This window comes from Pholcus phalangioides, unplaced genomic scaffold, assembly GCF_987345545.1.
Source record: "Pholcus phalangioides strain wild (caught in Gottingen) unplaced genomic scaffold, Ppha-v1.0 ptg000010l_1, whole genome shotgun sequence".
NCBI classification, from domain to species: Eukaryota; Metazoa; Arthropoda; class Arachnida; order Araneae; family Pholcidae; genus Pholcus; species Pholcus phalangioides.
Genome location: NW_028301603.1, coordinates 3,524,100 through 3,552,080, shown reverse-complemented (window position 1 = coordinate 3,552,080; position 27,981 = coordinate 3,524,100). Strand labels below are relative to the sequence as shown.

General features: G+C 35.7%; 1 protein-coding gene across 1 annotated transcript; it reads left to right on the top strand.

The window, feature by feature from the left end:
* Positions 1-72: 72 nt before the first annotated feature.
* LOC149080758 (BBSome complex member BBS2-like) lies at positions 73-27,771 on the top strand. The gene is made up of 18 exons (XM_089237447.1): positions 73-1,045; positions 3,923-4,147; positions 6,119-6,244; positions 6,395-6,457; positions 9,126-9,308; positions 9,697-9,783; positions 9,896-10,031; positions 16,912-17,009; positions 17,595-17,705; positions 19,066-19,122; positions 19,228-19,325; positions 19,597-19,704; positions 19,895-20,027; positions 21,992-22,120; positions 23,344-23,481; positions 24,362-24,474; positions 26,803-26,951; positions 27,251-27,771. The coding sequence occupies exons 1-18, from the start codon at positions 929-931 to the stop codon at positions 27,349-27,351; spliced, it is 2,172 nt and encodes a 723-aa protein (XP_089093573.1). The 5' UTR covers positions 73-928; the 3' UTR covers positions 27,352-27,771.
* Positions 27,772-27,981: the final 210 nt, after the last annotated feature.

Sequence of the window (27,981 nt, the reverse complement as noted above, 5' to 3'; positions counted from 1 at the left end):
CCATTCAGTCTAGTTCCGAGTGAGCTGAGATGGTGCTGTCATCTATCACCAAAATTAAACATAACTCATGCTGTAATGATCATAGAGAACTGAGTTGAATAGTTCAGTCAGTTTTTTGACAGATGAGGGAACATCCAAAGCAATGAGACTGAAATAAAACGGATGAGTCGGTTCGATTAATTTCGGTTCCTGTCAAGCGAATTCCACGAACAGAGCCGGTGGGCGAGTTCGTTAATTTTTTTTTTGGTACATGAGGATACGTCCAAAACAGAGGTACTTGAATAAAGCAGACGACAGATAAAGAAATTTGTTTTGCTGTTTGATTTTACTGTACACATTACTGGTGCTACCACCTAATGAAAAAGCAGACGTCAGGTGAATAGACAGCTTTCACTGTGAGATCGAAATTACTGGTTGCTGTCATCCAACTTAAAAATTACAGACAACTAATGCAATGGACCTTTGAAAGAGCAGACGACAAGTAGAAAACAGTTTTCTCTGTGAACTCTATAGTATTAGTGCTGCACTAACTTCAAAATTAAAGACGACTAATACAATTAACCTTTTGAGAAAGCGGACGACAGGTGAAAAGACAGTTTCGCTGCGAGATCTATAGTACTTGTAGTGCCGTCTAGTTTTAAAATTAAGCGTGACTCTTGTTGATGATGGCAAAAAAAGTTTTTTATTCCTTGCAGTTTCCTAGGAGTGAAGCCCACAAACTGAACTGGACGGCAACTTAGCAACAGTGTAAACAAACAAAGCATCACTTTCACTCAACACCCATCCCTGATGTCTCTACTGTTTTACCAATTATTTTAACAACTTGGTAAAATTCATTAATTATGAGATATGACACGTGAAAAAGCAGTTCATATAGCTTTGTTCTGTATAAAAATTATACCCCAGCGCCCATTGTGAAAATCCAGTCATGCTTGTGCCCGTATTTACCTTGAATCTAAATCATAAAATACTTCCTCATAGAGTGACACTCGGTAAATATGATGGGGTTCATCCTTGTTTAACTGCAGCGACAGCATCTGATAAAGTAAGTTTTCTCATCGGAAATAATCAGTTTTTTAAACAGGTTATATAATCAAGTACATATCTCCATAGAGCAGTGGTTCTCAACCGGTGCTCCGCGGAGCCCTTGGGGCTCCTTGTGAACTCTCCAGGGGCTCCACGGCCGCTCGAGGAAAATAATAAAAAAACAGTAAAATTTAAAAAAATGATTATAAATATTTTTAAATAGTAAAAATAAATCAGTAACTTTGATCAGTAATTAAAAATTTTTCCCATGAGGCTCCGCCATAGAATTTTTTTACTAAAAAGGGCTCCGCGAGTCAAAAAATGTTGAGAACCGCTGCTGTAGAGGGTAATAGGCTTAAAACGCAGAACTCCTTTAAAAACAGTTTACAGAGAACATCTGGTTAAAGTGGTCATGCAACGTAAACTATCCCAGTAGAGTCCCCCAAATTTATGCAACGAAAACTAGTTGCATTCCAGCTTGACTTTTTTTTCACAAAATTTGATTGTTAGCAGACAGCAATAAATAATAACATGACACAATTTTTCCCTTGAAACATTTATTACAGTTAGTTCAAGTTACAAAAAAAAAGCAATTCAGATTTTCTTTCCATAACACAATGCGGTTAATTTTCTAAAGCTTAGCGCTAATAAAATATCACAAAGTTTATCACAGTTGGTAAATTAGACTGATCGTGCTTGATTGACATATGTCAGATTAGAACATATCAGGAAGTCTGTTCCAACGCTGGAACCACTTTTCCACAGCAACAGTTCGAACAGCTAGGAATTCAATGCAGATCTGCATCACTTTTGCACGGACACCACAAGAATCATCTGAGAGAGCAATGTCAAGTCAGCCTACAAGCAGTTTAGGAAGAGAAGAGAAGAGAACTGAGGCAGTTACGTCGCACATATGGTCATTGACTTTATGACAGTCGAGGCATCAGGATGATTTTTAGCGTGGAAATTATATTCATTTGATCATCAGAGCAAGGACGGCGACTCAACCACCAAGACGAGATTTGCTGCATTCTATACATTAACGTGCAAAGGATAGGGAAATGTTAAAAGCACTTTGCTATCATTCAGATCATAACCGCAAGAGAGTCCAAGAGGAAGTGAATGTTCATGACACATAACTGGTATTTATAGGGAAATTCAATGTCATACATAAACACACGAGCCCATCAGATTCAAGATTTAACGTCACAGAAATTAGTATAAAATCTCAGACAAGCAAAATCTTATTTACATGCATTTACGTAATAGTATAATAATATTGAAAAATCATGATGATCGGAATCTGGCTACATGGATCAACTGCGATGATCATGCCGAATAACTCAGGTAAGCATGTCAAAAGTAAATATACATGAAAAATGACTAGGTATGGACTTCTCCACGGCTGGGCATATGGATATGTTACAATCAAATGGGAATAGGGAACAGCTATAATATAACTCCTTTTGGCGATGTGTTGGCAATTTTTTTCTTTGGTGCCTGAAAGCATGATAAAAAGTCGCCAAAAGTGAAACAGAGCCAAAAATAGATTATACAGTAACTACCGCTTAGAAGAATCATGTTTGGTTCACCTATTTTGATTCTTATATAATATATTATAAGCAGTTGATTCTGATATCGAGAAATTATTCTCGTTTAAAGTGAAAATTCCCTAATAACTTTGTGCATATGTTTTCCCAAGTCATAGAATAGTCAGTGAATTTTGTCACACCTCATGCTTAAGAAGGGCCTTACTGATGACATTCAAAGTTTTACCAGATGTTTTCGCTGTTGGAAAATTCTGTTCATTTCACGAATCATTTTCATTTTTCTCTACAGCTATGTATGTGCTTCGAGAATATAATATTCTCTTATAATATATAATAATATTATAAGAGAATCGTACATCCACAAAATTCTTGATAGATTTTTCTTCAGTTGTCATTGCTCCAGGGCCAAACCTCTTGAATCCAGCAAACTATGCAGCTGCAGAAGGCGCCAACTGAAGGGAGACAATTTTTATCATGGATTTTCAGAACTAATCAAAATTGATAATTATTAAAAGAAATAATTTCAGAATAAATAAAAGTCTTCAATTACTTTTATCTCTGTTTAATTGGGGTGGGGGGGGGGCAATTAGCTCGCTTCTGTTAAGATGTCACTAAATTGCATGAATTCGTGGGCTCTGGGGATGTTTTAATTCGGCCTGCCATATCTGAAGAACCCTGAATTAAACTATAAATGCTCAACCCATGACAACCAACCCAAATCTGGTCTTCTGATTCATCTGATGTGGCCCGCGATCTCAAACCTAATTTTGTAAGAATGATGAAATTTTGAAAGCAGCACAAATTTCCAGAACACTTAGTTGACCCGCAGAACATTCCCACTTCAATTAAAGGGTGTGCAACACATTTCCAGATAACTTAAATGACATGGTGCATTTAAGGATCACTTAAGTAGCCCAGGACACAACTATATGTGGCGACATCTAATAGACTTAACAATGATATTAAGTCTGGAATGCTTTCAGTTTCAACAAAATATGGCCATTGTCTCTGGCCCCCTACATAACAGGATATTATCAGGCTGGGATCTTTGGTGGGCCCCCCCCCCCCAAGCCAGATTTTTCACAGGTTCTTCCATAGTAAACTTATGGCATGAAAAAACAAAAAATTATGGTGATTGTCCTGGGCCCCAGGGCCAGAGTCCAGTGAGCCTCACCCTTGTGGGGCCCATGGTCATTAGAGGAGGCTTTACTGTATAATTCTTATTCAGGTAGCTGAGATAAAATTCCCATATATGTGAATGTGGTATGAATATTTTGTAAGCTTGTCAACTAAGATTTTTTATCGAAACTGTTATCATTTTAAAATGTATTTTACTTTTATTTCAGATATTTGTTCATAACCCTCATTCGAATACTGTGAGAAGCGGAAGCAGATGGGCAGGAGTCGGTGCATCCGGGGATATCAATCTCCTGAATATCAATCAGTCTATCACTGCCGTGACTGCAGGTGCCTTGCGAGCTAAATCAAAAGCTGACGTCCTAGTGGTCGGAACCGCAACTAATTTGTTGGCATATGATGTTGAAAATAACACTGACTTGTTTTACAAAGATGTAAGTAGTTCTTGGTTGATGAATAACAACCCTTGTTATGGAATTCAAAGTATTCTACCAACTTTATTTGTTTTTATTTAAATGGTATGTATTGGTTGTAAACATTTCTCTGAATTGTTGTCAACTCTGGCCTTAATGAGTTCCAGCATATTTTCCTTTGGCCACTGAAATTGGTGTTGTTTCTTCTCAGGAACAGGATGCAGGTAGAGGCATATTTACTAGGGAGGAGGGGGGGGGGGTGCTTATATTGTGGCAATAGCTCAGATGGGGGCAAGCTCAGAGGGATGGCAAATTTGAAAAATAAGTGGCCAAGGAAATCAAAGTAGGATGGGAGAAGGGCGGGAAAACCAAAAACTTGTCTCTGTCTAGAGATTGAGGGGATTACATCATTACAAGAAAAAAAAAAGAATGACCAAGAGAACACGTAAGCATGGGAGTGACCAAAAGGGTGATCTAGAGGGGGAAACATGTCCCCTACATCTTGCATCAGGCTCCCTAGGTTGGGGGTCTTTAGCAGGTCTCCAGGCCATATATTAGCAAGCTCTCTCTAAGGTGAATTTATTTTGTGAAAAAACACAGAATGATAAGAATATCATCCCAGTCTCTCAGGCTGGAGCCCCACCCTTGTAAGGGCTCAGCAAAGAACCAGCTCAGTGAGCAATCAAAACAGTGGCCTTGAGAATGTGTGAGTATGGGAATGACCAAAAGAGTGACAGAGAGAGAGTGGGGGGGGGACTAAAAAAGCTTTGCTATAGCTCTGTGCAGCAAGTTTGGAAAGGTGGCAATCATAGGAAATGAGTGGTCAAGAAAGTTATATTAGAATGAGAGAAGAGGGTGGCAAAATTTGTGTTGCCCACAGGCAGCAAATCCATGTCACATTCTGAATGTGAAAATCAGAATATAAGTTCAGGTGACCAGACTGTGTGGACAGTGACAATCCTTTATTATGTAGATTCGACAAAAATTATGAAATGAATAATAGCCGGCCGATAGATAACAGATTAGACAGCATCCTAATACCATATACTTGCTAAACTAAAAAAATAAAAATACAGAATTCCCAACATCCGCTTGATAAATATGCTATGACAAAACTGAAAATGTCGCCAAATATTTGTGGATCTCATAACTATTAAGTGCAGTAAAACCCCCTCTTTTGTGAACACCTGTGGGACAAAAAAATTCATCCGTAAAAGAGGGGTGACAGTTAATTAGAGGTTTTGAATGCATATGCTTATTATGCAAGGGAAATCATTATTTGACCATAAAAGAAGAATGACCACCATGAGGGATTTAACCATACTTTGAAACATGAACTAAAATCGCCTGTCGCATTCTTTAAAAAAATATAAAAAAACCTCTTGACAGTTTATTGAAGTATAATTTTTTATGATGTGAATCACACACAAAATGATGAAAGAAGTATATACAGTTAACACTCGTTATAATGATCCCCCCCCCCACATTGTGTCCCATTTTGTCGAAATACTCCCCCATTCAGTCAAAAATCTGTGTTATATTGGATAGTCATTATATGAAAAAGAAAAACATATAGGATAGTTGTCATGGGAAAAAAAATTTGAGTCCTATCCTATCTGTCATTATAAGAGAATCGTCGCTATAGCAAGCTTTGATTGTATTAGAGTAACTCCTCATTATGTATTGCATATGTCGAGAGACAAAAAAATGTATTATGAAATTGACAACTTTATCAAGGCTTTGATTTTGATTGAATTTTTTATGGTGGTCTTAATATAAGAAGTGCTAAACATATCTTATAATGAGAGGAGGCGCTATGTAATGAAGGGTAGCTGTAGAAGTAAATTACATAAATTGGAGAGAATGTGCAGTCAATATATGTGTCAGTGTTATAACAATACCCCAATACCCTTTTAATATAATTTTTTGACGATTGTTAGACATAAATTTTTGTATTTTTGTCATTGCTGAGACCTCTGATTATTTATCAAGGTGCATGATGGAGCGAACTGTGTTCTTGTCGGGAACCTTGGCAGTCAAGAGAAGACAATGGCTCTAGTTGGTGGAAATTGCTCCTTACAAGGCTATGATGAAGAAGGCAATGACTGCTATTGGACAGTAATTATATTTGCTTATAGGGTTTTTCTTTTGTTGTCATTCTTGCAATAACCCCCCCCCCCCAACATTCTGTAGGGCAGTCTTGCACATTTTATTGAAAGTATGTTTAAATGGCCTGTTAGTTACATAAATTTATTTTTATATTTATAGGTTACTGGTGATAATGTTAGTGCAATGGCACTTTGTGATTTTAATCAAGACTCCTACAATGAGGTAAGCAGTAATTATGTGCATGTTTCATGATATTTTCTGCATTGGCCTACCACATATTTCCTCATTTTATATATCTACCAATATAGTATAAAATTCATTCATTCTGAAGAGCTGTTGTGAGTTTGAGTATGCTTTTGATGCGATTATATATATATATATTGCTCCATCATGAGATATTGAATAAAACCAGCTGAAGTGATACAGAGCTGAATCAAAAGTATTATTGCGGGTCTTGACTGTCTGAATCATGAAAAAAGCTGCTATTTTTGGACTGACTCAGCTTGAGTGGTGGGTCATTTACATTGTACCAAACCACTGGTATACATACATACACAAAGGGAACGGTGGGGAGGAGTGTTTAGAGTTTACCTTGAGCTGAGATTATGGTTTTTCAGTAAAAAAAAAAACTCCCCCCCCCCCCCGCTTTAGAATATCCTGCATACTGATCAGAACATCCCATTGGTGAGCGATAGCTAAAGTATTTCATCACACATCTATCACATGAATTTATGGAAAGGATATCTGAATGGAATTTGTAAAAAACATAAAGTTCACTATAATAATTGGAAAAAGACTATTGCCCCCCCCCCTACTAAGTATTCTTATAAGCTGTCGATGACAAAAACTGCTGAATTCTGCGTATCCCTCCCCCACAAGGGTTGGGCTGATGGGGGCTCTAGCCTGGAGGCCCGGAATGAATCTCATTTTTTGTTTTTTATACTATAAATTTATTATGGGGGAGGGGACATGAAAAGTCAGGGTTGGAGCCCGGCAGAGATCCCAGTCTAGGGTCAGGGGGTGTATTTACAGGAGGGCTTAGCTGACTAGCCCAGGGCGACAAGTTCAGAGGGATGGCAAATCTAAGAAATGAGTGGCTAAGAAAACTAGTAGAATGAGAGAAGAGCAGCAAAATTTGCATAACCCTCAATTAAATCTGCCTTTGCCCAGACAGCAAAGGACTAGGTCAGTGAGTGACCAGAACAGTGACCTAGAACGTTTGAAAGCAGGTGAGTGAGCTCAAGCAAAGAATGAGTTTGAATGACCAAAAGCATGATCTACAAAGTGAGGGACCAGGTCAGTGAGTGACCTGGCATTCACATGCTTTAAGTCACTCACTAACCTAGAGCTTTTGAAAGCATGTTAGTGACTAAAACAGTAAGCAAGCATGCGAGAGACCAAAACAGTGTGCAAGCATGCGAGAGACCAAAACAGTGTGCAAGCATGCGAGAGACCAAAACAGTGTGCAAGCATATGAATGACTAAAAGAGTAATTTGGAGAGTGTGTGGGCATGGGAGTGACCAAAAGAATGACTTAGTGTATGATCATGGGGAATGACCAAAGAGTGACTTTGGGTGACAAAATTCGTGTAGCCCACATGGACATGCTGCAAGATGTGGGGGCTTGGGGAGGGGGAAAGCGCTTGCCATGGTGTTTACTGCAAACAAACACAAACATAGACAAGTACTTTCACAGAAAGTCAAACTATCATTTTGTTCAAAAAGAGGCATATTAAACTTTTGAAGAGTCAAAACATCAAGACAATAGGCAAGCAAACAAGAAAAATCTGTCAATTCTTTCTATTAGCTAGAGACATAGGCAGATAGACTTGGAAGTCTGAGGGGGGGGGGGCACGATGATGATGATGTCAATTCATATATACATATATACATTAAATCTGTCCACTCCACTTTTGACCCCCCCCCCCCTCCCGGTATCGCCGCCCATGGCTAGAGACTACTGTGCCCCTTTGGTGAATCAAAGATCAATATCAACCAGGACATGAAAGGAATTGCAGGTTGGGCCAAACAGGTAAGTTTACAGTTGTTGAGTAACTACACACCTCACTAATAACCTCATAATCAAATTCGAAGGAACCAAGTTTCTGTTGTAACAAAAACTATTACTTAATTAGTTATACAGAGAGCAGTAGAGATCTTCAAACATCCTCAGTGCTGCAACTATGGAGAAGAAACAATAACATTAGGTTGAACTTTGATCCCTCTTACTTTGAGAAACATGAGGAGCTCCTTTCTTTTCCATGGGCCAGCATCACGATATACAAAGAAATAAATTGAATAACTTATTTATTGCATTGGAAGCATTCTGGAAATTTTATAAATTGAACAACCCTAGGAAGTCAATTCATTCGAGCAAAGTCAGTCCAAAAATAGCAGCGTATTTTTCAAGATTCATTCTGCCTTGTGCAGGTAATAATAATTTTGATTACATTCTGTTTGTTTCAGTCAGTTTCCATCTGATATTTCCTGATTGTATGAACCTGGTGTTGAAAAAATGTTGAATCAATACTCAAACACATGACAGCCCCTCAACCCGAGACTCACATTCATTTAGCAACAGCTGTAAACATCCTATAAGTTGCCAATTATTAATGTTTCTAGCAAATAATTAACCAAAATTGGATATTAATTAATTTTGTCAGAGTATCATTTCTTTTGCCAGTTTTCAGTAAAGCAACTTCATATTCTCATACACAAAAGTATTAATTTCTTAAACTTAAAATGGACTTTTTTTTCAAGGTGGGAGGGCAATTTTTCTCGAGTATTAATCTTTCTCATACATATTGTGTTCATAAAGTAGAATAAGCAATTATTAATAAGCTGATCTAAGATGTTGATACTTTTTTTTTAAATTTCAACTCATTTCAAGCTCATCGTTGGCTCAGAAGATTTTGACATCCGTGTGTTCAGAGACGATGCTATAATTGCTGAAATGACGGAAACGGAAGCTGTAACAGGTCTCTGTAAAGTAATGGGGGAATATTTTGGTTACGCTTTGGCGAACGGAACTGTTGGAGTCTATAAGGGTCTCGAAAGAGCCTGGAGAATTAAAGTATTTTATTTACTTATTTTAGGTTTCTGTTAATTATTTATTTTTAGGTGTAATCAGCTTATTGATTAATGCAATAAATAAATTATGAATATATTTTTTGTGCCCGTCAGATTAATATTGCAACATAGGAATAAATTTATATTTGCATGCTTTAATTATAATAATTGTAATTAATTGTGTATTAATAATTGTGATCACAATAAACAGCATGAATTGTATAAGCATTTAAGATTGAAACTCATCATATGAAAATATCTTTGCTTATTTTGCAAAAACCATTTGTATAATTTTTTAACACCTGTAAAAATTATTTAATTAGTTTTGTATTAATAATTATTTGATTTAATTATTTAACAATAAGTTATTAAAATGATAATTTATTTTACAGTCCAAGAATCAAGCAATAAGCATATTCCAGTTTGATATAGATGGTGATGGAGTACCCGAGCTCATCACAGGCTGGAGCAATGGAAAAGTACATTTGTTACGTTATTTCAATAGCCAGTAGCTTATTTCACTGAAATAATTGCAAAAAGGAAAAAAAATTATGATTATTTGTATGATTTATAAGATTTGAACTTTTCCAGATTGATGCAAGAAACATGCAGTCTGGTGAAGTGGTTTTCAAAGACAACTTTTCTCATTGCATTGCTGGTATTGTTAAAGGTGACTACAGGCTCGATGGGCAAGAAGAACTGATTTTCTGTGCTGTGGATGGTGAAGGTGATTTTTTTTATTGATTTAGTAACAAAACAAGTAGTATGTGTTAACTTATCTGAGCAAATTAGGAATTTAATTGCATTCCTTCAAAATGTCACTAGTGTAGAAGCGTCTAAATATTGTTTCCGTGTTTAGAAATAATATCTGTGAAATTCAGTATTTGTTTTTTAAATATTGGATCAAACAAATGAGCACTCATGCTTAAAATAGTGTGAATCAAATCATATTTAGGTTTTTTCTTCATGTTTTCATCGTTTTATATGCGATGGAAATACATTTAATTACATTCAGACTTGCAATTCAATGTTGATTCTGAATGATTACATAATTTATGCTCAACCTAAACCTAACACTATATCTACTCTGCTGAAAGTTAACGTACTCACCATTACAGTGCTACCAGTTTACTAAAGTCATACTATGTAGATCAAAAAATTATGTGTGTACATCAACATTTTGATCAGGCTTCAAATAAAAGTTTTTTGAATCTTGACATTATGAGGTTATTACAATGTAATTTTATGTTAAAGTACCAAAAGTTATATACCAGCAATGATACAGCCTTTGTTGAATTGAAATGATTCTCTGTTATTGAGGAATCGTGTGCAATGATTCTCTAACTCAAGCAGTTCTCAACCTTTTCTGACTCGCGGAGCTCTTTTCAGTTTATAATTTCCATGTCGGAGCCCTGTTTGATTTGAGGAGTGTTTTTACTATATAATTTATATGGTGGAACCCTCTAGGCCTCTGTGTTTTATTTATTTATCAAATTTACTGATTCATTTTATTTTCCCCGAGTGGTTGCTGAGCTCCTGGGAAGTGCACAAGGAGCACCGGTTGAGAACCGCTGCTCTAACTCATATGTGTAAGTGCTCTTTTTTATTGTGAATGTCTTATCGCAGCAAGCAAACAGTCTTAAAACATTACAAAAATACATTGTTATAAATTGTATACATTATTCCAGCATTTAATTAGGTTATATTCTCTCTCTCCAACATAAATACACAAACACACCATTTACATTATTCTGGAATTGCATTCTCTTCGCTTCTAATTTGGAAAATAGATGGAAGCACATATTGAAAAATGGGTAGTTCACACATATCTCTAGATGCGTTTTACTGTTATTCCTAATATAAATTCGGACAAAACTTTGATTTTCATAATTTTCTAGTAAATCACTACACAGCGATAGAATAAGATTGTGTGCATGTGTTTTATGTGCTAAAAAATGTTGAGGTATACTAGTCTAGTGAAACTTAGATATTCTGCAGATATTTTGAGACTGTCTATTTTGCAAGAATAAAAAAATCATTTTCTTTCCTCTTACATTTTTCATTTATTCAAACCATTATTAGAAGATATTACGAATTTCATTTGGAACATTAAAAATTTACAGGGTGTATATAGCAAACGGGGGGGTGGGGGGATATATCATTTTACTGGTGAACCGTTGATATTAGAGATATACTTTCAGTTAGAAAGAGTTTTCAAATAGCGTGCAGTACTCAGATATGTCATTCATGTTTCATGGTTACTAAAATAAATAAAAATTGACTTTTTATGCAGTCCCCATGTATCCTAAAACACAATTAAAAAGTTGTTGTCCTATCTCTCCTGATGCCAACAAAAAAAAATTTTAATAACTGTACTACCCCTTGAAATATAAATGACATATCCAGTACTAAATGCTATTTAGAAACTTTTTCTAATTAAAAGTGTGGCGCTACTTGTCTTCTACAATTTTTATATTTTTATTATATTTTTTATGCCACTTACTAGCTAGGCATTATCTAGTGTGTTCTTGTATTGGAGTTCAGTCTGGCTCCAACTGTCGACCGAACATGTCGTAAAAGTCTCTCTCTCTTCTATTAAATAACTAAAAAAAGAAAGGAGTCATGACTGTATGTTTCCGAAATAACAACCAGACACATCCACCGGCACTAGCATCACCATAGTACTGGTGACCCACGTAAAGCAGATGTTTGACAGACACGAACTCGAAAGCAGACGAAAACAAGTACTCTTTCTCGCTTCGTAATATGTTACTTGCTGCCTTTCTTCTTTTTTTCCCTGTGTGTGGTGCGTTTGCTGACTGATTGAGGGGGCATCTCCTCAGTTCTCTTCCTGGATTGTGCTGAACTTTTTTTTGGATATGCCGAACGCTACCGAAGAAACAGGTATGTCTTCTGAATTAGAACTTTCGCGTGTTTCTTTTCGCGCGCCTTCGATTTGGAAATCCGATGTCGATCTTTGGTTTCTTCAGATTGAATCGAACTTTAAAATTGCCGGAATTACTGATCCTAAAACGCAATTTCACTGTGTTGTGACAGCTCTCGATGTTGAAGTGTTATCATATGTTAGCGATTTGATCAGAGTTCCTGTTACATATGATTCTTACAACCAGTTAAAAACTCGCATTTGTCAACTGTTTTCACTGTCGGAAACTTCCCGCTTACGAGTTCTACTCCAAGAGCTCACTCTTGGGGATAGGCGACCTTCTCAGTTGTTGCATGAGATGCATACATTGGCTGGCAAGAAAATTTCAGATGAAGTGCTTAAAACCCTTTGGTTACAACGTTTGCCTATCCATACACAGCAGATACTTTCTGTTAGTAAGGATACATTGCCGGATTTAGCAGAAATGGCAGATAAAATTACCGAAGTCACTGGGCACATACCGACTATTTCTGAGGTCAGCCGTAATGAAACCATCAGCTTGCAATCACTTCAAAGTCAAATTTCGACTTTGACCGTTGCTGTTGACCACTTATCCCGCTATAGAGAGAAAAATTTTAACAAAAAGGGAAGAGTTCGTTCAAATTCTCGGTCTAGAGAGAGGTCTAGTGGTGATGGTACACCCAAACGTAAACCTTATTGTTGGTACCATTTCAAATTCGGTCGAAAAGCATCAAAATGCATTAAACCCTGTGATTGGTCGGAAAACTAATGGGCCCATCTGTTTTGGCGGCAGCAGGCGATGGCCGGCGTTTAGTTCGCCTTTTTGTTCATGATCGAAAATCCGGTACTGGTTTTTTAGTGGACACAGGCGCTAGCATTTCGGTTTTCCCACGAGATACACAGGTACATAAAGCAGCAGATACAAACTTTTCGCTATACGCAGCTAATGATACTAAAATTTCTACGTATGGTTGCAAATCTTTATCAGTGGATTTAGGGTTACGCAGACTATTTAGATGGTCCTTCATTATAGCTGATGTTAATCGCCCGATATTAGGTGCTGATTTCTTAGAACATTATGGTCTATTAGTTGACGTAAAAAAGTCTCGTTTGATTGACAGTTTGACTTCACTTTCAATCAAATGTAGCAATGCCAGTTGCCCTACATTAGGCTTAAAGACCATTAGTGGAGATTCGCCCTACTTGAAAATTTTATCTAAATTTCCTAATCTAACGAATCCTTCTATGCTTGGGGCTACTTCTAAAAAACACTGCGTTACACATTGCATTACTACTAAAGGTTCTCCTGTCTTTACCAAAGCCCGCAGACTTTCTCGAGAGAAACTTGCTATTGCAAAGCGTGAAGTTCAAACGCTAATGGATCAGGGCATACTGAGACCTTCAAAAAGTCCATGGGCAAGCCCGATACACATTGTTCCTAAACGTAATGGAGAATACCGTTTATGTGGGGATTACAGAAAACTTAATTCTATAACGTGTCCAGACAGATATCCTATACCACATGTACATGATTTCAGTTACGGTCTGCAGGGAAAAAACATTTTTTCTAAATTGGACTTGGTTAAGGCTTATCATCAGATACCTTTAGATCCTGAGTCTGTTGAAAAAACTGCCATTATTACCCCATTCGGACTTTATGAGTACTTATATATGTGTTTTGGATTGTCTAATGCGGCACAATCATTTCAACGGTTCATAGATATTGTCTTAAGAGACTTGAACTGTTATGCATATTTAGATGGCGTACTAGTTGCATCAGCAACAGAAGAAGAACATCTTAGGGATCTAGAATTGGTTTTTGAACGTTTAAACAGTTTTGGTATAATTCTTAATACTGATAAATGCATATTTGGGAAATTTGAGATAGAGTTCTTAGGATTTTTGGTTAACAGCAACGGCATTTCTCCTTTGCCAGAAAAAGTCGACATTCTTCGTAATTATCCGCAACCAAAAACGGTTGATGAACTTCGAAGATTTCTAGCAATTCTCAACTTTTACCACCGTTTCTTAAAAAACGCAGCATCTGACCAGGCTCCCTTACACGATTTGTGCAAAGGAAAGAAGAAAAAAGATAAATCTCTCATCGCCTGGTCGGGGGAAACTATTGCTGCTTTCGAAACGTGTAAACATGCTATTACCAATGCCACGCTTTTGGCTCATCCTAAACATGATGCTCATCTTTCATTGACAGTCGACGCATCAGATTTCGCTCTCGGAGCTGTTTTACAACAAACTTCCGATGGTGTCGTCGAACCACTCTCATTTTTTTCTCGAAAGTTAACGACAACTGAAAAGAACTATAGTACTTATGATCGCGAGTTGCTTGCGGTTTATAGTTCTATTAAACATTTCAGACACATGTTAGAAGGCAGACCATTTACGATCTACAGTGATCATAGGCCTCTAACTTATGTTTTTCACAAAGTTAATGATAACAGCTCTCCCAGACAACGACGTCATTTAGAGTATATATCACAATTTTCTACGGACATTCGTTACATTCAGGGTGAGCGAAATGTTGTAGCGGATGCTTTTTCCAGATTATCCGAAATTAATTTACCTGACTCTATTGATTACGCAGCTATTGCTACTTCACAGAGTACAGACGCTGAATTAACAGCCCTCCGACAACCAGGTGGGGTGCTCGATATAAAACCTATCAAATTCGGTCCTCAGGGTACAGAACTTTTTTGTGATTTATCCACTGGAATTATCCGTCCCTACGTACCAGAAAAACACCGATATCACGTGTTTACGGTCCTTCATAACCTCGCCCATCCAGGCGTTAAATCAACTGTGGACCTTATTCGTCAACGATTTGTGTGGAGTTCAATACGCAAGGATGTCACACGATGGACCAGGGCGTGCATCGAGTGCCAACGCTCAAAAGTGCATCGCCACACTCGATCTTCCATCGGTGCATACCCTTTGCCCCAATGCAGATTCTCACACATTAACATCGACATTGTTGGTCCTCTTCCTCCTTCTCGGGGTTTCACCTACTGCCTTACCTGTGTGGATCGATACACCAGGTGGGTAGAGGCTTTCCCGATGGAAAACCAAAAAGCAGAAACTGTCACAGAGACATTCTACTCTGGCTGGATTAGCAGATTCTGAGTTCCGGAATCGGTTACCACCGATCAAGGGAGACAATTCGAAAGTGATTTGTTTCGCGCATTCGTTCGTTTTCTTGGAACTCAGAAAACACGCACGACAGCGTATCATCCGTCCTCCAATGGCATCGTTGAAAGATTCCACCGGCAGCTCAAAGGTGCCATACGCTGCCATGCCACGGAACGTTGGACTGAAGTGTTACCTACCATACTTCTGTCCATCCGAGCCAGCATCAAACCGGACATCAACACTTCTGCTGCCGAGATGGTTTACGGATCACCATTGCGCCTACCTGGTGAATTCTTCCGTAGTTCCGACCCTCAGCCAACACAGCCGGAATTTCTACGTGCTCTACGAGATCACATAAACACTTTACGTCCGATCCAAACTTCAAGGCATGGAACTCACAACGTTTTCGTTCATAAAGAACTTGCTGTTTCTTCCCATGTGTTCGTGCGGCTGGACACTGTACGAAAGCCCCTTCAACAACCATATTTGGGGCCATATGAAGTGATTGAACGATCTCCAAAAGTATATACAGTGAACATGAAAGGCAAACTAGCGAAAATCTCAATAGACAGATTGAAACCAGCATTTTTGCTTGATTGCACTTTTAATGAGCAATCATCGTTCACTGAACCGAAACAGCCTTATGTAACTCGATCAGGGCGTACGGTTCGTATAAGAATTCCTTAACATTATTCTTATTTGCATATTTTTTGAAATTAATAATATTATTGTTTTTTTTTGCAACATTTTTTGAAAATTAGTATTATGTTTTGCAAAATTTTAATTTTTCAATGTTCTTATATGTATATTATATATGTCTATTATCTATTCTAGTAATCGTTTTTGCATATACATACATTTACTAATTTTTGATCATTTGTAATTTATTATTATTTTTTTTTTTTTTTTTGCTCGACTATTAATTTGTGCATATGAATATTTCATTACTTTTGAAAACATTTTCGTATTGCGTATTTTTTGAACAAAATTTTTTTTTTTGCACATGTTAATGCCATATTAGTTGCCCTAACTATATTGTCAAATCGTCGTAACTATATTGTCAAATCGTCGTAACTATATTGTCAAATCGTCGTAACTATATTGTCAAATCGTCGTAACTATATTATCATATTTTGTACATTGTGCCATATGCCGTCCTTCAGACTCGTGGGGGAGTACTGTGGCGCTACTTGTCTTCTACAATTTTTATATTTTTATTATATTTTTTATGCCACTTACTAGCTAGGCATTATCTAGTGTGTTCTTGTATTGGAGTTCAGTCTGGCTCCAACTGTCGACCGAACATGTCGTAAAAGTCTCTCTCTCTTCTATTAAATAACTAAAAAAAGAAAGGAGTCATGACTGTATGTTTCCGAAATAACAACCAGACACATCCACCGGCACTAGCATCACCATAAAAGTATAGCTCTAGGATCAACAGTTCGCCAATAAAATGTCATATCCCCTATTTGCTATGCACCCTGTATAATTAATGCATTATAATGTGATATGCTTTCTTTTCTCTTAAAATTATTTTTTTCCACCGCATCTTCATCAGTCCGTGGATATCAAGCTGTAAGTGCAGAAATGCGACATCATCTATTAGATGCAAACTTTGAACAAGAAACCATCAGGGATTTAGCTCAGAAGAAACAGGTGAGAAAACATCTAGAATATATATTTATTACAGGGTTTTTAAAGTAGAAAAGTTACAAATCAATGTAATGTTTACCTGTTTTTGTTTAAATTTGAATTTTTGAAAAAAAAAAATAAAAAAAAAATCTTCCTTTTATTCATTACTTTATATTTTAATCTTATGTAATTTTGCTAGAGTTGTTTTAATAATTGTTGTTCATAATCATGAACCATAAAGAAGCTGCTCTTTAACTGTTTGATGTGTATGAAATCAAACATCTGTTCATATTCATTTCCATGTTATAGGTTATTGTAAAATTTGAAATTGGGGGATTTATTGCCTAGTGGTAAAAGACTGGATTGTATGCGGTCAAGAGAAAAGACTATGTTGCATTTAATTTCATAACATCATTGAATACATTCGCAATAGATACTAAGACATTATTCTATTTTTCGAGTGAAAAGTGTTTTCTTTCTTGGGGGAAAGTGTCTTACTTATATCAAAACATTTTCTGATCAAAACATTCTTTTCTTCTCAAATGTGTGGTAGATTTAAAAATTGGTTATTTTTATTTATATTCAAATTCACATTCACATATGTTTCAGGCTCTTCTCTTAGAACTTCACAACTATGAAGAGAATGCAAGAGTTGGAAGTGCTAATGTTCACATGCAACCTCGGCCAAGTTCTCAAAATGATCAGTTTGGAGTTATTCCAGTGAGTTTGCCTCTGTACCCAAACATCATACCTTGCCTTTGCATTATTGTGATATTGAATTTAGTTTTACGCAACAGGAATTGCTTTTCAATCATTTCTAATATCATTGCAAAGTGCTGCTGTGAATATTTTCTCATCTACAACCATTTTTTTACCTACCACATTTCTATGACTTGCTATTGTGTCATTGACCTTGTTTTTGGAAGTTGGTATGACCCAGTTTTTACCAACAAGTGTAATGAAAAAAAGCTCTCTTATCAGCAAAATGGGTGATGAAATGAACTGATTAGCGTATTCACATACGTTGAACTTCATTTGCATAGATTTATATGCACCTAGAGTCTTAGGCTTGTATGTGCCCTTTCATATCCCAGAGTAAGTTCTTAGACCATGTTTTGTGGTTTTGCTCCTCCTGTTAAGTAAATTTCCAACTTTTGTTTTGGTAAGCCCCACCTAGCAATTTCTATGGGGTGTGTCCTCTCCTTGGCATGCAATTCATATTATTCAAACAATTAACAATCAATAAAAAAAAGTTAATTCCTATTCACACACAAAAATAAAAAGAAGTCCAAGCTTCTAAAGGTGGCATCCATGGAAGAGAAAAATAAAAGAACACCTATACAAAATACTGAGTAAGAAATCACGAAGAAATTATTTCAAAAATACAAGAATATTGTAGAACAATATACAAGAATATATAATATGAAGTTGGCTCTTGCTTATCAGGCACATATCAGACCAAGGCGTGCCAAATTACTGGAAGTTAAGTGAAAAGCCCATTTAAATAATGTAAACTTCTGTACACAAACATTTTCTTTTTAAATGCTCAAAAAAAAAACAAAAAAAAAAAAAACTCTGGCTGGATTAGTATACAGCCAGATTATATAGAATCTACTGTAATAATAATATAAACTGATATAAAAAAAAACAGCAAATAAAAATTCAAAAGGTGTAATAGAAACTAGAAATGCATTAATATAAAATATTTAACAATAAGAATCATAAGAAATGCAAAAGAAATCATTTAATGCACTCCCTAAAAGTCAAATTGCCTCTCTGTATAAATTGCTTACATTCGGGTAGCCATGTATGATGAATCACCCGTGTTACTCATGGGGTAACCACGAATTTGATTATTGCTAGTTCAGTAATTTTGTCAATACTGTAAAACAATGTGGAAGATATTTTTATTTTTCCCTCCTAAATTTGATGCTAATTTTTCAGGACTATGATTACCATGTGACATTAGTAAAGAAAGTATAACTAGTTTTGGTTATGGACAATGATAATTTTTCTTTTGTTTTCTTGTGCCAAGTGGATAAAAAACAAAATATAAAACACTTTTTCCCCTTTTCTTAAGGCCACTACACAACTAAAGACCGGACTTACCATAAACATGGGATCAGAAACATCAGGGGTAAGAATCTTGCTTTCATTAACCTGAAATCTAATAATTTCATCATGCATATTCAATTATTATAGTATGGTTTCTACAGCAGTTTGATTTTTACACTTGCTATAGCCCTGTGTGGAAATTGCATTGCAAACAACTAACGATACCATTGTACGGAGTGTGTTGATATTTGCTGAGGGAATATTTGATGGAGAATGCCATGTCATGTAAATTATTACTTGTATTTTTTTTAATACAAAACTTGATTTTATCTGTAACTATTACCAGTGCATCGTAGAAATTTCCATTTTCATCAATTTTTTCACTGTCACAGCAGTTGTGAATTGATTAAAACATTTCTCATATTTTTCAAATGAAAATTCTGTTTCTTTTTTTCATTACAATTTTTATTTTTTGATAAATATCAACATTCATAAAATAAATTTCATTCGATAATTTGCTATAACATGAAACCTAATTTTCTTATTTTTGTAACAGTCATCCTAAAGAAAGTCAGCTTTCTTCATCTATGAAAATACCATTATGGCCTCCCAAAGACTTGCCTGTAGATCTTCATATAAAAGCTATGGTTGGATATAAAGGAAGGTAAATTTATTTTAATTTAATATCACAATCCTTTGATTCTACCTAAATAAAAATATCAAAGATCAGTTGTGTGTATTAGAAAATTATGCATAAATGTAAAGCTAAAGTGTTAATAGTTCTTTTTCTCCTTCTTTTGAAATTTGTGTAAGACAGCTGAGGTTATACATGGAAATGTGTTTTTTTTCCTCAGTGCTCACTTTCATGTGTTTGAACTGACTCGTCAACTTCCACGGTTTTCCATGTATGCTCTTTGCAGTGGTAATACCGTTGAAGAAGAACCAGAAAGCTATGTCAAGTTCTTTGTCAATGATCGAGTCCAAAGAGTTGAGTTACAATTTTCATGTTCTATGAAACTGATATTACTGTGTCATTTATTGTGCAATTAATTTTGTCTTTACATTTGGAAATTTTTCCATTTTTCATAAGTAAGATAAGAAAGCATGTGGTTATGATGTTTTTTCATATGATTCAAACATGACATTTTCATGAGTTTTTTTTAATGCTGAAAATTAAGAGATCAAATATAGTTGAACACACACATATGAAATGAAAAACATAGAAATGGTTATAATAATATTAAAAGATTCCACAGAAAATTTGGTTGTTATAACCGAGGTCTTATATCAGGTTGAATTTATTTTACCGAGAAAAATACAGAAAATTGGAATCATAAATATGGGACCTCGCCAATTCTGGCCAAAAATTTTGTCAAATGTCAGCAAAATTGATGATTCCTGTATTTTGTACAACGAAGGAGTGAATACCAGGACTGCCATCTGACTTACCCTGTCGCCCAAATCTTACCTACCCAGCTTCGTGGCAGAGTCTGAAACAAAGTATGTGTGTAACTGACAGTCTACATGTGTATCTAGGGTTGTGTTTGATTTTTCAGTACTAATTACTACTTAATCATACATGCACCTCATACACATTCCCCCTATGGAATTTCTGACAAATCGGTGCATGCTGGAATGTGTTCTGAGTGTATGTGTGGCTCTGACGTATTTATGTTGTCGAGTTGCACTTGTTTCGTGTTCAAGCTTCCATCTGTCTTCCATTTTCTGAAGTAAAGATGGAAATGCTTGAATTATGTCTGTATCGTGCTGTACTTCTGCCTGCTTTCTGGGGAGAGGCTTTTTTAAATGGATTTTTCAGTACTGCCATCTGTATTTGAAATTGTGGATGAAGTGTTATGATTGAATATTTGTACCGCTGTAGACCTGGTGCTCTCTTTTATGAGACTTTTATAACAGGGAGATTGGCTTGCATTCGTGCCTCAAAATCAGGAACCACTGAAAACCGAATTCAGTTTCCACCATTGTGGGGTTCGAGCCCAGGTCCTTGTGATGCTAGTCCATCACTATGACCACTCGATCCACATAGCAGCTGTATTATGTACATGACATGACCGCTGACCGCCCAGAGAGACCATCTTGGGATGGTTTGCGCTCTTTCCCAAAGGGATGAACGGTCTCGGAGAGCTGTATTATGTACAAGCAGCCTTTGACAGAAAATAAAGTGTGATTATGAATCACAGTGAATTAAAATGTCTCTCAAAAACAATTTATGGGTCATGTAAATGACCAAGTTGGAATGTCAAACATGTTATTTCCTTTTTTTTTTTCATCAGTAGATATCGATAGATTAGCAGATGAGTATTTGAGTATTCCCTGATCTTGAAAGGAAATTCTTTGGATAACACCATAAAAAAAGACGCAAATACGACCAAAAATGTGTTATGTCTGAGGTCATTGCATTTTTATCGACGTTATAAGCAAGGACTATTAACATTATTTTATATGTGAATCAGCCAGGTGCCATTATAGCTGAGGTGTTGTTGTAACCGATTTTGACTTTAAATGAGAAAATACAGGAAAAGAATTTTTGCGTGATGTAAGAAATGTAGAAATTTGTATTCTTTTTTTTTAAATTTATCATGCATGCAAACTTTAAATGTATCAGGACTTTGTTTTCAGGAAAATGAACTTTTCATGCAAACATCAACAATACTCGATTTCACCAAATCATAAACATAGATAAACTAATGGCAAATTAAATTTAAAAAATCAATTTGTGAGAAGAAAAAACATGTCAATTCATTGAGTGGCTTCTTGTCTTGCTAATTGTTTTTATTTTCATCAATGCCTTTAAAGAGTTGTTCTAACAATGAACGTTAGACTTTCTATATTCCATAGACTTCAGTAAGATAAGTCAATCGAAAAAAAAACAAATTTGCTGGGAATCAAGAAAGTTTTATAAAAGGCATTTAATTTTCCATTTATCATAGGTTCTTCATTGGGTAAATACCAATTTCCTGTTGAGTGAAGATCTCGAAGTACAAGGCCAGATAAATATCCAGTTTCTCTCTCTCAGGACCCAACAACCTCTAATAATATCTATGGACTCTTCACTAGAGGTGAATTTATCTGTCTCAAGATTCTTTACTTTATGAACAATGAAATTTTTCATTCCAAAATTTTTAAATTTTCAGAAAGGTCTGATTACACTATTGCTTATCTATGTTTCATTACTTGTATTTTTTGTCCCTATACCTTCTATTCGATGAAGTTACTGTTTGATAGTTTGAGTAGTATTGTGTAATTACTGAAAGTTGGTGCATCAATCTCTAGATATCTCAAGAAAATTTTTTTCTTAAAATGCACCAACTTGTGAGCTATTATTCATTCAATGCTATTGTAAACTCATTCACAACACGTGTGATATATAATCATACATTACAACCTTAATTACCTGACATAAATTTAATGAGGCTACATTAGTAAGTGGAAATTTTCTGATAATTGAATATCTATTGATTTGAACGTTCAGTACTACCAAATATACAATTGCTATATTGCAATGGAATGCACATAAAACTAACATAGACAGTTTGGTCATTCTTTACTTTGAAGCTGCCTCACAGTTATTTTATCAGTTGCTCTAATCAAGCAATTCCTCAAAAGTGCCTTCACTGCTTATTTGCTCTTGGGAAATCTCTTCGCTTTCATTAATTAACATTTTCATTAATAAGAGAGTTTTGGACTTATGTGATAACTTGCGTATCACTAATGGAAAAATTATCTCGAAAAACACATATTTGTGAACAGGGTTTCAGGTAAACAGAATTTTACTATAATACATAATGGTACATTCTACCACTTCAAAGAAAGTCGACATCATTGTCAGACTGGTTTCAAATGCATTTATGTTACGAGAGAAACTATTTTTATTCTGCATAAATGTACCATGCAGTGCATGCAGTACTTGCAGTGCATAAATGCACCATGTTAATTTTTTCTTCCAATACTTTGGGGTGTGTGGAATGAATAAAAGGGGATGTTCATGGGTTTCATACGGGAAAATTTATTTCTAGATACAAGCCTTCTGGAGTAATTTAAACTTTTAGTTCAAAGTACCACTGTATATACATTTTTAAACTAAAAACAGTCGAAATATGAAAATTCATTCATATTTACTTTTATGTTTCCTTAAAAATCTGCTATTTCCTTCCTTTCACTTGAAATGTTGTAACCTTGAACTTTTTTACCTTAATCATGAAATATGCATGCTATAGCATTGTCCAAAAATTTTCTTGATAATATAAAAATGATCCCCTTTGCATGTTTGTTACCCTTCTAGATGTTCATAAAAACTGATGATATGGAATTGGCAGGAGAGCTCATTCAGTCATTGGCTCAATTTCTGAACATAGATGACTTGCAAGTTACAGCCCATTTCCCGCAAGAAATTGAAACCTTGAACAGTTTGTTGACCAAGGTGATTCAAAATGCTCTGTTACTTGGCATAGCTGTTATTGGATTCTTGATTCTTTAATGTTTCACTTGAAAAAATCTTTTCAACGGAAAATAATGCTCATATTTTAATTTTTATTAAAAATATTGTAGTTTTAGTTATAAAAAAAATCAACATTTGATTGAATCTATTTAATCCATGTATATGTATTTGAAATACTTTTTAAACAACTGCTAATGCTAAATAGTTCTTGTATTTCACCTGTATGATAAGCTCATCAACATTTGGCTGTGCAGGAGCATGGTGATCTTTGTACAGATGTTTAAAATTGACTCTAAACTGTAGGTCCCATCTTTCTATCCTGTGTGTGCACACAAATTGACTATGCTGCAACCATGGCCACCACATCCTGAAGCAGGGCCCCTAGGCTGGGATCTTTTGCGGGCCTCCATCCAGACTTTCACGGGCCCTTTTATGATGAATTTATAGCGTGAAAAAGAAAAAAATTGGGAAAATCGTTCCGGGCCCCAGGGCTGGAGCCTTGTCAGCCCACCCCTGGTGGGGGCCATGGCTGCAACAAAGCAGCCAAATAACTAGTTTTTGAGGGCTTTTTCAATCGGCGCGGAGTTTTTCAGGCTGAAGGACCGTTTCTGGTATATATATGAGGCTATTTTCAACATTTCTCAATCACTAATGGTTGGTATCATCAGGAAAGATGTTTATAAACATTAAGTCAGTCAGATCTACAAATATCTTCTGATGCCTGATGGGAATCATTGAGGACAAACTCATACCAATGACAGTCTTTTAGTGTGGAAAACAGTTTTTTGTATGAATGACACTGATAACAGACATAGCAAATGTCTTTTGATAATACTCATAGCATTATAATTTTTGTGTATAGATCGAAGAGTATCAAGCAGTCCGTCAACAACTGTCAGCAGATATGGCAGACAATTCGGGCTACATACGTAATCTTGTGGTCAGAGCAGAAGATGCTAGACTAATGAAAGATTAGTGAGTATTTTTGGCTTCATTCTCTTGATTTTTGGTTGGTGGTCATGAATTAGGAACACAAAAAATTTCCACTAATGTCTTTTCTGATGTGGGCAAGCTGAGTTCGCCTTAATTTAGTTAGAGGAAGCTAGAATTTATTCCTTCTGTTTTGGTTTTTGTAGGGTGGGGTTGGAATATTTTTTCATTCAATTGCTTATCTTCCCTTATTATCAAATAACCTCTTCACCACTGAACCAAAACTGAGTATTAAAAATTTTTTTTTTTGATACAAAGGAGAGAGATAAAGAATATGTTGACTGAATTTTAGGAGGACAATTAATACACCACTCATCTCTTCTCCTTTAGTGCCCAGGTATAAAATGAGGACACTAGTTTTGATGATTTATATTTAGTAACATTTATCATACAGGTTGTCTATTTTTACCAATAGCTAATTCCTTAAATGTTAGCAGGGCCATCATTTCAACTTTTTCCAGGGGGAGCCAAACTTTTTCCGGAGGGGGGGGGGGTGCAAAGAAAATGTACTCAATGTATTTATAATCATATATACCATCTTTAGTGTATTTTCAAAAGCCAGGGGGGCAACGCCCCCTCCTCACTCCCCCCCAAATGATGGGCCTTGAATGTTCGCCTCCAAGAACTCAAAAGAAAACTTTCAAATGCTGTCAACCATAAGTATTTTGATTTAAATAGCTTTTAGGATAATATGTGATGTTTAGAACATTTTTCCCTCCTCTTGATGGAATCAGTTATTGCAAGTTGCTTATAAAAATTAATATACTCTACCTTTTCCAAATTTGTTGCCAAAAATCCATAAGGAAAGGAATTAAACCAGGAATTATATTTTTTATTTCTACATGCGCCTTCAAATCATGGTGATAGTGTTTCTCCTTATAGATATTTTGAATTTTTTTATGGGATTTCACTATTGCATACTCTCACTGGATAAGGGTAGTAAAGAGCTATGTTCTCAATATAGTAGAATCTCAATTACCTTATGGTGTTATTATACTTCACTTTTATCTAAACTATTTTGTGAAATTTCTTTTACTTTGTAACTCTTTTCATTTTTGGTAACTTGAACTGTACTTTTTTTTTCTGTGGCCAATTTCTCTTCCTTATATATCGGTAATTGAAGGATTTTACTGTATTTGTATTCAAGAAACAAAAATCCCAAAGTCAGGGTAATGCTTTAAATATAATGTGCTACTTCAGTGGTTCCCAAACTTTTTGAAGCACAACCCCAGTTTGGAAGTAATTTTATTGGTGCTCCCCCCCCCCCAGGGTATGGTTATAGAATGACCATATGTCTCAGTTTTCTGAGACACTCCCTATTTTTTGCTAATTAATGTCCTGTTCTGAAAATTGCTTTCAGGACACCTGTTCACCCAACACCTCATAAATTACAGGTTATAACTAGCTATAGATGTGGGGTTGGTTTATCTTGGTTGTAATTTTTGTATCAATGATAATCAGTTTCATGCATCCCTGGCCAATCTCCTGAGGGGTTTATAATGGAAAACAGTAAACCAGGCGCTGCAAATGCTCCCAGTACTGGCTAGGCACTATTATATACTACGATGCAACTCCGAGGGGTGTAATCAATGATGAATAAAATCAAATTATTTTTCAATATTTAGTTGGCAGATCTGCTTGATTATGAAATTTCAAACTATCCACATTGCCTAGCCTCTTGCATGTGAAATCATAATTTCATTCATTTTAGCTCATCACTAGGCTTTTAACACATTTGTTTCCTCAACACATACCAAACAGTAGGCTCAGGAGCACTCTGATCAGTAATTACTGGCTGACATCTTCAAAACGAAAGAACACAGAAGTTCCTGTTAACTAGACGCCATTTCACTAAAAGAACTTTATAAACAACAAACTACTGTCATTAATAATATGGCTCGTAAAATGTGAACATTTCTGCTTTATATTCACATATGATTAGCATTGTGTTGTTAATTTAAAAAAATACATAATTTTGGAATCGGATGATTCTTTTTGAGTAAAACTGTATAAGTATTAACTTCATTTATTGATTATTGAACATGTAGAATTTGATAAATTTATATCATATGATACATGTAAATGGTTAGTAGCTCAGCTGAGTGAAATAGTTTTCTTAGTTTTGACATATCGTTACGAGAAATAAAAATAAATTTCTAATTACGAGATGTTTTTATTTCGAAGAATATCTGCTACGCCCCCCCCACTCTGGTTCATTAACGTTGCACCCCCAGGGGGTCACGACATACACTTTGGGAACCACTGTGCTACTTCAATATGCTGAGACTTATAACATGTGTGATGTAATTGCAGCAAATCCATGCGGCAGTGGCATCAGGAACTACACACCTTAAACAAAGACCTCATCAACAATTATAAAATCAGGTCTACCAATCATGAAGATCTAATGGCATCGTTGAAGCAGGTCAACCAAATCATACAACGCTCTGGAAGACTAAGAGGTTGGTTAATTGGTTTTCTCACAAAATAACTGAATCTTAAACATGTATCTCTGCAGTATTTAATTTTTCAACAGTGTTTTATAGAAGCATTATTTTTCCCCTATACTATGATAATAGCATTTTATTCTATAGCATTATGGGGACAAACTTTCATGGGGGGGGGGGGGGGGGGAAGAGTTTTTTTTTAATCTAAGAATCAATAATGTTCATGCAAAATAATAAATTTTTATTTTATTTTTCGAAAATGATGTTTGATGGATATTTTCTAATTCATCACTTTTTGTACGTCTTTTTTGTAGTTGGAAAACCCAAAACACAAGTGATCAACTTATGTCGCACAGCAATTAAGAACAATAACATTGCTTCATTAGTCAAAATCATAAAAACTGGAGAATCGTGAGTGCAAGTTGCTGATAAACAGGGATTTGGTTTCTTTGTGATGAGAATAATCAGGGCTTGATTATTTTTAGGAGCCAATTATTTTGGGGGGAACTGTTGTTGAAAAAATATTTTTTTCTAGATTCCCGGGACTTGATTCTTTTCCTATGTTGGTAGACAAGCTCGCATAAATTCTAAAACTTTTGTGTTGTTCTGAGACCCCAATTTAGTAATCACGCATAGAAAATTATAGGCGTGAATATAAGTTTTTTAGTCACCATGGCACCCTGGAAATTGTCAAGTCCTGATAATAGTATGAATGAATTGTCATGATCTGTGATGTTTAAATACTATAGTCTTCATTTATTCCATCCATGGTTGGTATCAATAAAGGAAAAAGCTGAGAAATCTTGATTTCAAATAAAATAGGGGTTATTAGTAATGCTTTCATTCACATTCCTCCTGGGTGTGCATCACATTCTCATCCTTAAAGAGTGTTTTATTTGAAGTTAGGACGTATCTATAAAGCACAATAAAATATCTTTTCATTCTTAACTAAGGCCTGGATTCTCTTTGAGGGTGAGTGAATGTGGCACACTCCCAGGTTTCAGTCTCTTAATGAATACAATAGACTCTCTGCTAATCTGAACCT

Bases quoted from the DNA above. Each gene is read 5' to 3' on its own strand.
- LOC149080758 (XM_089237447.1), top strand. From the start codon at position 929: ATGCTTGTGCCCGTATTTACCTTGAATCTAAATCATAAAATACTTCCT. The intron at 17,706-19,065 runs GTGAGTTTGCCT...CCTTTTCTTAAG, and splicing joins ATCAGTTTGGAGTTATTCCA to GCCACTACACAACTAAAGAC. The intron at 20,028-21,991 runs GTTGAGTTACAA...CATTTATCATAG, and splicing joins TCAATGATCGAGTCCAAAGA to GTTCTTCATTGGGTAAATAC.